The sequence below is a fragment of the Camelus ferus genome, chromosome 10, assembly GCF_009834535.1.
Source record: "Camelus ferus isolate YT-003-E chromosome 10, BCGSAC_Cfer_1.0, whole genome shotgun sequence".
Taxonomy (NCBI): Eukaryota; Metazoa; Chordata; class Mammalia; order Artiodactyla; family Camelidae; genus Camelus; species Camelus ferus.
Genome location: NC_045705.1, coordinates 71,724,304 through 71,738,736, shown reverse-complemented (window position 1 = coordinate 71,738,736; position 14,433 = coordinate 71,724,304). Strand labels below are relative to the sequence as shown.

General features: G+C 52.6%; 1 protein-coding gene across 5 annotated transcripts in view; it reads left to right on the top strand.

Moving 5' to 3' along the window:
- Nucleotides 1-248: 248 nt before the first annotated feature.
- Nucleotides 249-14,433, top strand: part of AP2A2 (adaptor related protein complex 2 subunit alpha 2) — a 61,743-nt gene continuing 47,558 nt past the window's right edge. For 2 of the 5 annotated variants that reach the window (XM_032490266.1, XM_032490265.1), the window contains exon 1: nt 1,039-1,251. In XM_032490266.1, the coding sequence (XP_032346157.1) occupies nt 1,185-1,251 (67 nt within the window). In that variant the 5' untranslated portion in view covers nt 1,039-1,184. Of the gene's footprint in view, nt 377-438; nt 458-1,038; nt 1,252-2,140; nt 2,334-14,433 lie in introns of those variants that run through there. The other 3 variants (XM_032490268.1, XM_032490272.1, XM_032490270.1) reach the window with 3 other exon arrangements.

Genomic DNA, 14,433 nt, shown 5'->3' with positions numbered 1-14,433 from the left:
TGGGCTCCCTTCAGAATGCAAGGGTGGGGGCCCTGCCCTCCCACTGGCCACGGAAGGAAGAGAGGCCGGGAACAGTGCTGTGACCACCGATGGCCAGAACGAGACACGTGTCCAGTTTACGCAACCCAAGAAAGCCCTGCACATGGCAAAGGGGCCGGTCCCTGGCTGAGGAGTGACTGTGTTCAGGGAGGGCTGTATCGACTCAGGCCGGAAGCCTGGTGACTAAGTGATCCAAAGGGCCTGTGAAGGCACCGCAGGAGGCCAGGGTCTTTCGCACAGCCACCTGTGTGTCTCATCAGGCTCTGGGACCACCCCCAACACACACCTGTGGGAATCCGAGGAAGCTTGGGAAGCCCAGAGTCAGCACCGAGAGGAGGTGGGATGTCTGCGCATCCCCAAGTCCCTCCTCCGAGAAGCCACTCCTAATCTCACGCAGCCGGGTCTGGGCCAGTTCCAGGTACAGGGCCAGGTAACCTCAGATGAGGAAGGGTCCTCTTTAGAGCCATCCCTCTTCATAAAGGAGAGCCCAGCAGGGCCACCAGCTCTCCAAACTCCCCGGTGGTCTGTGCCCACCAAGGCCCCAGGCTGCGGAATTGGGTGGTGGCAACGGTGGTCATTGAGGAGTCGATTCAAGATTGGGCCCTGGTCAGCTGGTGCTGTCGGGGTGGGGGTGCGCAGTTTTCCGGCCTCAGTCTCCTTCCTGAAGGAAGGAGCTGGCTCTGGACAGCCTTGGCGATGCGCAGCAGGCCCTCGAAGCTCCGGGTAGAGACTGGTCCCCCAAGGCCGGCAGCAAGCTGCCTCAGGGCCCGGGCTGGGCAGGGCGGTGGGGGTCTCCGGTGCAGGTAAGGGTAGTGAGGGGTCTCGGGTGGTAGGTGGGGTCAGCGGTGTGGGTGTGGGTCAGCCTCGGGGGCCGTCACGCGCTGGAGGACCAGGGGACGCAAACCCGCAGCTTTTGCGCGCCCGCCGCCGCCATGCTCGTCCCCGCGCCCCGCGAGCGAGCGAGCGTGCGCGTGCGTGCTGCTGCGAGCGTGCGTGCGTGCGCGCACGCGGAGGCGGCGGCCCCGAAGCGGCGCTGGAGCCTGAGGCGGCTGGGCTGAGGCGGCTCCTCCCCGCTCCCGCTCCCGCTGCCCGCTGCCCGCTCCTTCCCCGGGCTCGCCAGCCCAGGCCGCTCCCCGGGCCCGAAGATGCCGGCCGTGTCGAAGGGGGACGGGATGCGGGGCCTGGCGGTCTTCATCTCAGACATCCGCAACTGTGAGTGGCCGGGCGCGGACCCGGCCTGCGCGGGGCGGGGGCGGGGTGAGGGGGCGCAGGCCGGTGTGGGGGCTGGCAGGCGGGAGGGGGCCTCCGGGAGCTGGGTTCCCGGGCGCGGACCTGGCGGGCGGGGCTCCGGGGACGCGGGGCTGGGTTCCCGGGCGCGGACCTGGCGGGCGGGGGTCCGGGGGCGCGGGGCTGGGGTCCCGGACACGGACTTAGGGGGCAGGCGTCTTCGGGATTGGGGTCCCGGGCACAGACCTGGCGGGGGGGCGAGAGGCCACTGGGGAGCCAGCTGAGGTCCTGGCAGTGTGGACGGGGGCCCGGGGTGCGGGGTGTGCGAGGCGCGTCCTCCATCTGCGTGGGGGCTGTGGCATCGCTGAGGGGTGTCTGGCGAAGACGCCCCTCCCCAACATGATGTCATCTTGAGCAGTCTGCCCATCTTTCTAGTAATGGTGCATTTAACCCAGCATTTTCCAAAATAGCGTGGATTTTCACTGGAAGTGGAAGTAGCAGCACCCGTGTCTTGCTGTGAAAGCAGCTCTGACCCGGGTTCTGGCGGGTTATTAGGCCCTGGTTAAAATGACTCCTTCCTCAGGGAATCCGGACAGGCAGTAGGGGATGGGTGGGATGGCTGTGGGGGAGCTGCTCTACCTGCTGTCTGATCAGGGACAGCGTTCTTAGGGACACGTGTCCTCTCAGAGTGGAAAAATCCACACCGAAAGGTGAAAGGGGCCGGGAGGCCAGTGGGTGCATGGGTCCACCGGTAGATTTGGCTTTGGTGTGCAGAAACTCCTGTTGGTTGTCAAGGAACGTTCTCTTTATTTAGTTACAAAAAATTAACACAAAGCTGGTTTGTTGTTCGGTTTTATTTTTTGTTATCCACCAGGTATTTGACTGGGGGTTTGCTGCGTGTTTTGGAAGAATGATTGTAACTTCACCTCCTGGTAAATGCTACTTGTGCTGAACCCTCCCATGACCCCCTCAGCTCCTCACACGGCTATGGAGGACCCAGACTGTGGAAGGGAGCTTGGGTCCCTTCCCTTCCTCAGCAAGAAATTGGTGTGGAAACACTGCCTGAGGTCTGTGCTTCTGCAAGTAGGGCAGTAGCCTCGTTTTTCTCTTCTTTTGCTGTGTAATGTAATTTCCAGGATAGTAACCTTCATGATTATAACGCATCTTGTAGAGTTAAGTGTGTGTGTGTGTGTTGCCAATTCAGGGCACCCCTGGGCTGAGGCTTAGCAGCCTTACACTAGCTGTGACGTCTGTCCTTCCGTTTTGGTAGCTCATTGAGATTGAAACCCATTTTCTCTGACGACTGGTCACCTGCGTGCTGGACGCGTGTTCTGTGCTGGGTCTGCCACATAGCTAGGCCCTGGCTTATTGACTGACTGTGCAGACAGGCTTTCTCCACCCCTGCACTGTGACATTTGGGGCCAGTCACTTGTTGTGTGGAGCTGTCCTGTGCTTCTTAGCTTCCCTGGCCTCCCTCTGGCTTCTGAATGCTTCAGCTGTGACAACCAAAACTGTTTCCAGCCGCTGCCCTGCAGGGCAAAGTTACCTCCCCCTCCCCCTTTGAGAGCTACTGGTGTAGATCAGTGAATGAGACAATTTCTTCCCTGAAGGAAGATTTGCCCAATCCTTGGGGCGGGGGGGGGGGCGCGTTGCAGGGGGGACGGGGAGGGGGCACGTCAATATTTAGCATGGCCCCTTCTCAGAAACAGCTTTCTCACCTCGCTGTCCTATGAGCCCCTTCCTTCAGAGCTGGGTCGGCAGTTTGTGCGCCGGGAGCTGCCTGCGGTGGGGCCACGTCTGCCGTGTCACCCCTCCCCTGCTGGTCACCGCCCTCCTGCTAGAGACCTCACCTGGAGAGGCTGCTGGAGCCGCCTGCTACAGGGCCTTGGTGTGCGCCGGGCGGCGGGCACCACTGTCACATTCTTACCCTGCTGTGGGCTGGTGGCAAACGTGAGCTTGGAAGGCAAACCCAGGTCAGAGCTAGTCTGAGCTTGACCCCTGGCGGCAGGGAGGGGCCCTTGCTTCCCCAACCCCTGCCCGCCTCTGATTTTGTGTGCTGGCTGTGCTCCTGTTGTGATGGTGGTCAATGTAGCTGGACTGTGTGGGGAGAGGGCACCAAGCTGGCCGCAGGAGCTTGGACCCTCTGCCTCTCACCAGCCCCATGACCGACTGGAAACCACGGCCCCAAGCCTCAGTCTTGTCACCTGACAGAGGGGTGGGTTTTGAGCTGATGTGTCACTGGAGTCTGGTCGGCCCTGTACCTTCCCGCGCTGCAGTCCCTGCAGCCCCCGCTGTGCCTGAGCTCTGCTGCTCTCTGCCCTTCCCATCAGGGGCTTGACTGGGGACCTGACCCCTCAGCGCTGGCACTGGCACCGAGTGTGTGCCCCGGATTCCAAAGGGCCTTGTGCTCCTGCTCTGTGTGCCACAGAGGCCCGTGCAGCTCCTGGGGCCCAGGTAGTGAAGCAGTTCAGGGCCTCGTAAGATTAACTTGATCCTTTTTGCTTGATCTCAGCCTGGGGGCCCTGAATTTGGCTGATATGAGTTCAGTGTGTGGGACTTCATTAACTGTTTCTTGTGCTCTTTTTCAATTTTATTTAGTCCCAGTTTTAAAATAATTCTTCATTTTGAAATAAATTTAGATTTATAGGAATTTGCTAAGAAATGGATTGGAGATCCCAGCGTTCCTTACCCGCCTCCTTAAAAGTGGGCAAGCAGGACATTCCAATGCTAGGAAACTGACACTGGTGCAGTATGCCAGGCGTGGTCACCTTTCTCCAGTTTTATGTACACTGGTGTCTGGTGTGTGTGTGTAGGTTTGTGTACTCGGGTCACATACAGCATCACGTAACCCCCATCCTGAGTCAGGATACAGAATTATTCCACCATCACAAGGCCTTCTTGTGCTGCACTGTATTGCCCTCCCCTCCTCCCCCCACCATGTGCCTCAGCCACTAATCTGTTCTCCATCTCTGCATAACCTCTTGAGGATGTTGTGTGAATGAAATTGTGCGGTATGTGACCTGCTGAGATTGGCTTTTTTCACTCAGCACACTTGCTGGAGGTCCATCTAGGCTCTTGCATTGACTGACATTAAAATATTCAAGCAGTTGAGTCAAAGAAAATGAAAGAACTGCTGAAATTGGGGAAATAATAATCACTGGCTATTTATTCAGTTGTTTTGGCACTCTTGTTTGCTTTTACACATGTGGTAATATCAGTGGAGGGGCTTGATGCTCTGCCATTGACATGTCAATACTAGACTATTGTTGAGAACGTCGTCAGACTCAGAGTTGACTGCAGAACCGTCAGGCTGCACTGAAGGGAAGAAGTGATAGGTCTTTATTCTTGTGGGACCGGTCACGCTGCCAGTGGGCAGGAAGTTGCCATTTATTCCTCTGTGCACGTGGCAGCGGGGGCTGCACAGATGGGTTAAGACACTTCCATCGTGCTTGGAGGCATTTTATTTAATCCCTCAGGCACTCACTCAAATGAAGGGAATCAAGTGGAGAGATGTAATTAGCCATTTGGCAAAAAACGAATTTCCCATGTTCTTGGAGAAAGCATGCAATTTTGCTGCAGGCACAACGATAAACGAGCAGGGTCCCCCTCAGTGCTCTGCTGCTTGTGGTCGTCACCCAACTTGATCCCCTCCGCTTCTGTTAACTGTTGAAATTCGGCACGCCTTTGTGTTAGGTTTTAGAATGACTAAAGTTTAAAACATTTTACTTGTTTGTCAAATTCCATTTGTTATGAGTCATGAATTGGACATGGAGAAACTGAACATAAATTTTAAATTCAGCTTAAACTTCAGTGTGAATATGAAACACAAAGGTGGCACTTGATTTTCCTGCGCAGTAATAAAGGTTGGAATCAGAGTTTGTCAGTCTGCTTTTAACTTTAAAAGTTTTTTAAACAACTTAAGGTTCATTTTAGTCTTGACTGTCCATTTAAAAAATGCTGACCTTTTGAAAAGTGAGTGCTGTTCTTGCATATTTTCTCTTGCACTCTTACGCGTAATTTATATTCCTTAGAAACTGATTTAGGAAGTGCGTGCTGAGGCTGAGGGGAGGGACAGACCACCAAGCTGGAGGAGGAAGGAAGTCTTTGGCCTGGCTGAATTTTCTGCCAAGGTTGGTGGTTGCTGCTTCTGGGAAATAGCTGTGTGTTCTTCCCTGTGTCTTCCTCTGGCTGCTCTCGGGGGTCACTGTTTCTTTTATGAGATGTTGAAGTGCCCTGGTGATAAGCGTGTTCTCAGGCCAGGTACTTAGTATTGCTTCTCTTTCCTCTTGCAGTGATTGTCACTGCTGTTTCTGGCATCAGCATGTGTCAGGATTCTGTAGCTGTGGAATTATTGGAAATGCTGTCTTTGTGGGATTAAATGGCATTTCTTGGCTTTACAAAGATCAGAGAGAGTCCGGCGCGAGAGTAGGACTCAGGAGGCGGTAGGAAAAGGCACTTGTGTTGCTGTGGATAGAGAGTGGGCTCTACACTCCTCCAGTGTCACCTGCAGTTTCTTGGGTGTGAGGCTGTCCTGCCTTAGCTCAAATTTCAAAACTTACAAGGCTCCGTAATTGAAAGTCTTTTTTATAGGTCTGTGGTCAACTTGTTTGGCACTGCACTGCCAGGAAGCTGTGTGTGGTCCCCTCCCTGAGAGTGTGGGCTTCAGGAGGCTGTGGCGGGGCCCGGGGTCCACGGCCATGTGCTGTGCTTCCTCCCATAGGCCGAGCAGTTCTGAGTTCTTGGACCAGTTGGGCCTGAGGTTTTGGATAAGGGATGGCATCTGGGCCTCTTGTGTGAAATACTGTGTGGGATTCAGAGAAATGTAGCCCGTGGTCCCGACCCCAATCTGCTGGCGGACACACAGGGAGATGAGTTCTGCCAGTGCCCTGGTCTTCACTGAGCACCTCCTGCGTCGGAACTCCTGCACGCAGAGCGTGGGGAATAGGAGGACAGCAGGGTGGATGAGGTGGGTCCTTGGGAGTCCCCCAGTTTGGGGGGCAGAGGGAACATTAGAGGGACACAGGTGCTTGGGTGTCTTGAGAGGTAGTTCTGAGTCTGCTGTTGGAACATTTCATGTTTTCTCTGGCCTTGTCGAGCACTCTGTTTCCTTTAGTGTGTCTGGTCCCCACTCCCCACCCTTGTCCAGGGTGATGAAATGAACGTATGACGCAGAGGAACGGCACCTCCCATCCTGCCCCCACTCTGGTCAGCACAGGGTCTGGCCTGACGTTTGATGTGGACACCACGTTGTGAGTTAAAGTTGATGGCTTTTGTCAGGTTCTGGTGCAGTAGGGCGTAAGTTAAATAACTTTGCCCCAAGTCTAACAAAATAAATTAAATGATACCAGAAAACAGAAATGAACAATTTTCACCAGGTCACATGATGTCTTAAGATGTCAGATTACAAAACTATGTTTACAGATTTTGGCATTTGCCTTCTTCCCAACTTTGGTGTGAAAGTTGACACAGCTGAAATGTCATGAAAAGTAGTGTGTATCGTTTTATTAGGAGAAGAGTTTCAGGGTGGACAGTCTGGTGGGCATTCCCTTGGACAGGTGGGTGTCGAGCTGTGTTGTAAGATTAGCTCTTGTCCTCTGCTGCAGAGAGGGTTGTACGGGTGTGTCCAAGATGCATAGAGTAAATGGCACGTGAGGAAGGAGTGGCCGGGTTTTAATGTGATGCTCTGAAGATGGGTCCGGGAAGGGGTTCAGGAGTGGGGGGACGCCGGGAAGGGAGGCAAATTCCCACCTCTCTGGAAGTGTTGCCCTTAAGACACAGTCTCTGCTGCTTACCTGTGCTCATGCTTCTCCCTTCAGCACTGATGGCAGAGAGAAGCAAGGCTCGGCTCACAGTCCCCTGACAAGGAGGGTGTGGGAGGCTGTTGAGGGAGCCGCCAGCTGGGAGGTGGGGTGGGCCCGCGGGTTCGAGGAGGGCGCGAGGTGCCTGCATCTGCCCTGTGCCCCAGAGAGAGACGATGGTCTTTGCGGGGAGGCCGAGACCCCCTTCCCTGGCTAGGCTCTGGCCCCACGTAGCTTCCTTGGGAGACAGGGAGTTGAGTGGCTGACTCTGCTGGATGTGTTCTTTTAGGACAAAAACTTCTCGGCAGTGGTTTCGGTCGGAATCCTGATTTTGTTCCCTTTTCTTTCTTGGTTTTGCAACTTGTGGCCCTATAGAGCCCAGAGTCTTCCTTTTTGCCCGAAATTTAAACCCAGTGAGAGGTGCGTGGTTTTGTCTTCATCCTCTCCTTTCAGGATAATTCCTGTGCACAGTTCTTTCTACATGCTCCAGGATTTGGCGTCTGTCTACAGGATTGCTCAAAAGTGGGGAGACCAACGAGGGAGGGCATAGCTCAGTGGTAGAGTGTGTAGGTTCAATTCCAGGTACCTCCATCAAAAAAATAAATTAATTAAATAAATAAATTAACAAAGAAACCTAATTACCTCCCCTTTTAAAAAAGAAGTGGGGAGACCAGACTCCAAATTGAGTTGCTTGGTTTTTGTTTTGCATGGCAAGGTGTTTTTTTTTTAACCTTTAAAATCCCTTCTGATGGCAACAGAAGGGTGTCGTGAGGGTTAGTTATTTCATGTCCTTAATGCACCTTGAGCTCCTTCGGGTGGGGGTGCTGTGTTGGGAGCTGTGTTTTGCTTTTTCTGTGGCCAGCCTCCCTTCCCCTGGTGAGGTTGAGAGGGCAGTTACGTGTTTCAGTTGCAGTTTAAGTAGCACTGAAAGAGGGCGCTACGTGGATGTTGAATAGTCTTCTAAACAGCCAGCAGATAAAATAGAGCAAGAAAATGAGTATCTTGTGATACTTCTGGGTTGCATTTGTTGCTATTGAAAATTACAGTTCGGTAGCTTTCTTTTTGGTCTTGTACAGTATAACCGGTTCGGAACCTTCTTTCGAAACTCACTGTGCCTGTGAGAACCAGAGTCCCGTGTGGTTTAGCGCGTGCAGAGTTGCGCCAGGGCATGTGGTGGAAGCTTCTGTCCACCTGTGAGTTGTCGTCAGCAGGTCCTCCTTCCCCAGAACAGACTCCTCATGATCTCAGTGACTTCTTCTAATTAGCTTGTGGCTTGTGTTCACTTAATTCTTTGCTTCAAACTCTCCCTGCAGTATTACTTAACCACGGTTTGAGTGGTCCCTGCGTAGAGTAGCACACCCAGCTTTCCCAGGCCCCCCACGCCCCGAGGCTGTGGAGGAAGTGGAGGGCGGGAGGTGACTGGCCGAGGGCCGCTCAGTGGCTCAGTCCCGGAGGCTTGGCCTTTGTGGGATTGTGCCCCCTGCGGCTGCAGCCCTCCAGCTGTCCTTTGGGAGAGCTGGTCCCTGGGGGCAGGAAGTGCTCCCCTGCTGGTGCTTATGCTTGTCTGGCAGTGCGCTCTCTCACGTAGTGTTTGCTGTAGATCTAATGTAAATCTGTTCTTTAAATTTTTAAGCCAAGAAAACATAGTTTTTCATGTTTTGATACAACCCCAAGAGTGAAGGGTATTTTGAAGATGTGCATTTCAAAATTTATTTCTTTATTTTTCTGGATTCTGTTTTTTGACGTAATTGTACAGTTCATTCATTCATTTGAGAAATCTGATGGGTGCCCGTTGTGTGCCGCACAGTTGTTCCATGCATTGGGGATTCAGTGCTTAACCAAATGGACAAAATTCCTATACTTTCAGAAACTTAAATTCTTGTGAGACTAGGCAGACAAAATACGTGAGAGAAACACGTATCTGTGTATCTCCGTCCACTCATCTACCCCCTCTTCTATATGTCATGGAGAAAAACAAAGCAGGGGGCAGCAGAGAGGGTCTCCAGTCCGTAGAAGGTGGTCAGGTTCGGTAGCCTGGGGGAGGTGTATTTTAAGGAACTATAGAGAGAGTGAAGGTGAGCCCTGGGGACTTTGGAGAAAGGGCTCTTCAGGTAGAGGAGTGGAGGCCCTCAGGTGTGTGTGTTACCTGCCCGAGCAGGTAGGGGATGTCTAATCAGAGTGAGTGTGGGGTGCGGGGCTGGAGGGCAGATGGCCAAGGCCTCGTAGGAATTCTTGGAGGTTTTCAGCACAGGAGTGATCTGATCTGAATTATTTTTGCCTTTAACACGATCATGTGGTTTCTGTACTGAGAATGAGGGGTCGTGGCAAGGGTTGAGGAAGGAGACAAGGTGCTGGGAGTGTCTTGGCCACTGCACAGGGTGGAGACGGTGTGGAGTGGGCACCCGGACCCTTTTGGCTCCAGACGAGCGTTGGGCTCGCTGGGCTCGCGTGGTTTCCAGGGGGAAGGCTGCTGCTGCGAGTGCCGTGGTCTGTCTGTGCGGCCTGTGCCTTTTTCCTCTGGCTGCTTTTAGTTCCCTTCCTTTCGCTGGCTGGGGTCAGCCTTGTTTAGGAAGTGCCCTGTAAGTTTCTCCGTGTTTCTTGTGCTTGGGATTTGAGTTTCTGAGATCAGTGGGTTTATAGTTTTCATCAAATTGGAGAAACTTGCCACTATTTCTTCAGATATTTTTTCTGCCCCCTTCACTGGTGCTCTGCGCATTCTTTCCGTCTTTTCCCTCTGTTTCATTTTGAATAGTTTCTGTGCTGTGTCATCTGGCACACTAATTTTCAAGGGCCGACCTGCTGTTAATTTCCCTCGCTTATTTCTCATCTCGGACATTGTATTTCTCATGTCTTGAACCTCAGCTTGGGTCACGTTGTTTGTGTCTCTTAACCTGCTTGTGGCAGTCTGTACCTTCACGAGCTGTGGTGTGGGATATTGTTAGAATGGCTGTTTTTTTAAGAAGAGTATTCATTTTGTTATTTTTGGGGGGAGAGGTAATTAGGTTTACTTGTTTATTTATTTTTAGAGGAGGTACTGGGGACTGAACCCAGGACCTTGTGCGTGCTGAGCCCATGCTGTACCACTGAGCTCTGCTCACACGCCCCCCCCCCCGCCCCGTGATGGCTGTTTTAATGTCCTTATCTCCTGATTCTGCCGTCTGTGTCATTTCTGGGTCGGTTTCTGTTGATTGATTTCCCCTACTCATTGTGGGTTGTATTTTCCTTTTCCTTTCCATGCCTGGTAATTTTTTACTGGATGCCAGACATTGTGAATTTCACCTTGTTGGTCCTGTGTATTTGTGTGTTTCTTTAACTGCTCTCAAGCTGTGTTCTGGGATGAAGCTAAGCTACTTGGAGATCGCTTTATTCTTACAAGGAGGGACCAGTGCTAGTCTGGGGTGAGTCCTGCCCCACTCTCGAGGGTTGGAGCCCCTCCATGGAACGCTGCCCGGCGGCCTGTGGTTTGGGGGGGGGGGTCTCTGTGCTCTGGCTTGCTGGCCCTGTGCCAGCTTCCACCCCTTTGCCTCTGCTTCTTCCTGGTGGTTCTTGCCGTGGCCTCAGGAGCTTCCTGTGGTAATCAGAGAACCAGGCCCTCGCAGCCCCTGGGCTTGGCTCTCCAGCCTCAGGCTGCACTCCCGCGCTCTGCCCTGCATGTTCCAGCCTCCTCCCCACTTCAGGGACACCTCTGGGTCTTCTGGGTCTCCTCTTGTTTGTCTCCTGTCTCTCAGTGTCACTGTTCCAGTCTGTTCCACGGGGTCTGAAAACTGTTGTTCCGTATATTTCGCCCAGGTTTTTAGTTGCCTGAGCTGGGAGGGTAAATCCTGTCCCTGTTCATGGCCAGTAGGTTCGGGGAGAGATGTTGAGTATGCAGTTCGATAGCCAAGGCTGGAGCTCCGAGACTAGGTCTGGGCTCGGAGTAGGAGTGCGGCTGCGTTGTTTCTAGGTGGTGTTTGAGGCCGTGAGCCTGGGAGGCTCGCCCAGGGAGCGTAGCTCTCACAAGCACTTTGCCTTCGTTCACATGTCTGGTCTTCATGATAGCACTTATGGTAGGTACTGTGCGTCTCCCTGTTGTACCGATGAGGAAGCTGAGGCACAGGAGCCCAAGGCCACTGCCTCTGAGGTGGTAGAGCTGATTCGGACCCAGGCTGCCTGGCTCCAAGCCTTTTCTCTGAACCGTAGAGTGGGGCCAGCTCTCCAGGAGCATGACTGGAGCGCCAGATGTGGCAGCCCTTAGCAGTCAGGGGCCGGTGAGGGGATCAGGGATCAAGGGTCACAGGAGCGGACTGAGCCGGGGTGAGCGGGGTGGGGTGGCGTTTGAGAGAGAAGAGTTGGGAAATGGGCATCTCAGCTGCTCTGTGGGGCTTTGCGGTGACGGGGGCAGAGGAGGTGGCAACGCCCAGGTCTATGTGGCAGATTGAAGCTGGAGGCTCAAAGGTGGTGAGGACTCTCTCATGGGAGAGAGAGGGAGGGAGGGAGAGTGGGTCTTAAGTCCTGCTGGCAGGACAGGGCATTGGGGAGCAGTTTGCTTACCTGACTGGTGGCTGGAAGGGTGGGGCCAGTGGGATGCCTGCAGAGGAGCATGGGGAGTGTGCCTGTGGAGAGGTGGCTCTGGTGGGGGCTGGGTCATCTGAGGGGCCAAGGTCAGGGCCAGTGGTCTGGAGGGTCATTCATCACCAAAGATGGTGATCCTAGTATGACGGGGAGGGGGTGGTGTTATTGTAAGCAATTGGACAGGTCTTTTTGCTATTTTTTTTGCTATTTTCTTGTCCTTAATTAAATGTTTAAAACATTTAAAAATAAGGTCAAGAATGTAGTTTAAGAAATTAATTATAAAATACTTAACCTTCACCCCGCCTCCCCCATTCCTAAACTTCAGAGTCAGTTATTTTCACTTTACAGTCAGTTCTTCTCATATTTACTTTAAAACATGTGATTTTTAAAAATTGCATGTTTATGCCATTCATGGGTGTTTTTCTTCCCATTTAGTCATTATTTACTGACTTCTTACTGTGGATGCTGAGGATTTAACTTACCTAAGCTTTCCTTTCCCCTTCTCTGATATGTTACAATGTTACATCTAATTAATGTGTAACATTTAATTTCTATCTGAAAATATTCTTAGCTGAGAATAATGCTTCAACTCTTAAGTTGCCTTTGGCTTTGCGGACCTTTTACTGCACCCGGGGCTCTCCAGCCCTGAGCTTTCGGACGTGACCGTGGGGTCCCCCTAATGTGGTTGGACACAGCAGGTGGCCTCTTCGCCCCTCCTTCCCTGTTGGGAAAGCCCTTCCTGAAGGAACAGGTCCTGGTCTTCTGGACAGCTTGTTGCTCACGCTGCCCTCTGGGGACCTCCCTTCATGTGGTCCTGAGGGTCTCGTCTTTGCCCGGATGCCTGTTCCTAGGAGCCGCATGTCTGTCCACTGGGCTTGTGTTTGTTCGCACTTGGTTGGTGGTGCACCTGAGAAAGAGTGCATAGGAGGTAAAATTGTTCATAGATTTTGCAGTTTTGATTTTAAGAAAGTATTTTTTACCTTCATACTTAATTGAGAATTTGGCTGGGGTAGAATTCTAGACTGGAAATAACTTTTCCTCGTCAGTTTTGAAGGCGTGGCTCTACTCTTAGTTCCTAGTGGTCTGAAATTTAATCTGCTGGGCCCAGGCGTGGTGTTCGGTGGCCCTATCCAGTCTGGAAATTCCTGCCCTTGGTGTTTAGGAAAATGTTTTTGTTTTGTTTCTTCAATGATTTCTCTTTCCTTTTTCCTTTTTCTAATAATAGTTGAAATGTGGACTTCTTGGCTTACATTTTCTTACCTTTTTGTCTCTCATCTTCCATTTCTTTGTCTTTGTGGTATTGTCTTTTTTGAGACTCTCAACTTTGTCCTCCAGCCCTTTCGAATTTTTCTTGCTGCTGTCAGGTGTAGAGTTTGAGTGCGTTCTTATTGTCTGAGCCCTCCTTTCTTGGTGACGTCTGGCTCTTAAAGCTGTGCTTTCTCTTCTTCATGTAAGAATATTCGTTGTTTGGGAGTTCCCTGCTCTCCATTGTGGCTTTGCTGTGAATTTCTGCAGGTTTGTTTTGGTCCCTGGCTCCTGCTGTGATGCTGCTCTGGGTGCCTGATGGTCAGTGTCCATCCTCTGGGGCGTGGGCATTGGCCAGTGTGGGGAGGGCTTGGGGGGGCGGCCTCACCGACTGGTGGTGGTGGGGTCTCCGCTCCACGGAGGGAGCCTGAAGACGTCACCGGGCTCCTCTCCTGCTTGGTGGGGAGGCGAGTGTGGGGAGCCTGGCTGCTGTGGTTCTGGGTGTGGGTGTCCCCGTCTGGGAAGTCGGTCACTCAGTAGAGCCTCCCCCGACACGCAGTGGTGTCCCCAGGCCAAGAGCTTCTTTGTTCCTGCCTTTCCGCTTGAAAACCTGTTGTTTCCTGCTGGGATCAGGGGTGTCGGAGGGCTGGCTGCAGGGTCTGGAGGCGGGACCTCCTTACGGAGACTTCCAACCCATCCCCCGCACCCACCTCCGGAGGCACCTGGCACCTTCGCTTCCTGAGCCTTTCAGGTTCTCTGATGGAGCAGGTTGGCTCTTTCCTGGTCCTCCTCCTGCAGGCAGCTGGGCTCTGGCCTGCTCTGCTAGGCTGAGGCAGGTAGCCACTTGGCCTTCTCTTTTCCACGCCCAGGATTGTTGTGCTGACCACTCTTGTCATTTAGTTTTCTCCTTGTAAATAAGTTTTGGACTAATTTTCTCTCTCTCTCTCTCACACACACACGGACACATACACACACGCACACACGTGCACACGGACACAGTACATACATGCGCACACACACAGACACATGTGCACACACCACATGCGCACACATATGACCACTCTTGTCATACAGTTTTCTCCTTGTAAATAAGTTTTGGACTAATTTTCTCTTTCACACACACACGGACACATATACACATGCACACACACGTGCACACACATACATGTGTGCACACATGCAGACACATGTGCCCACAGGACAATACTTACACAGTGCACATACATGCACAATACACATGCAGATGTGCGCACACACGCGCGCACACACCACAGACACATACACATACGCGCACATATGTGCACACACGTGCACACACCGACACATATACACATGAACACACATATGCACACATGAACACACACATGTGCACACATGCACACACACATGCACACATGACCTTTATGGCCACATTTATGCTCTGGGTGCATCACTCCTTGAGGGGAGGCCACGAGGAAGCATAATTTGGCTTTTTTACTTTACTCTCCAATTCCTAAATGAAGTAATACCTGTTTATTTGTCTGATTTGGGTGGGTGGTTTTCACTACACAGCTTGTTTGACGTGTGTTTCTAA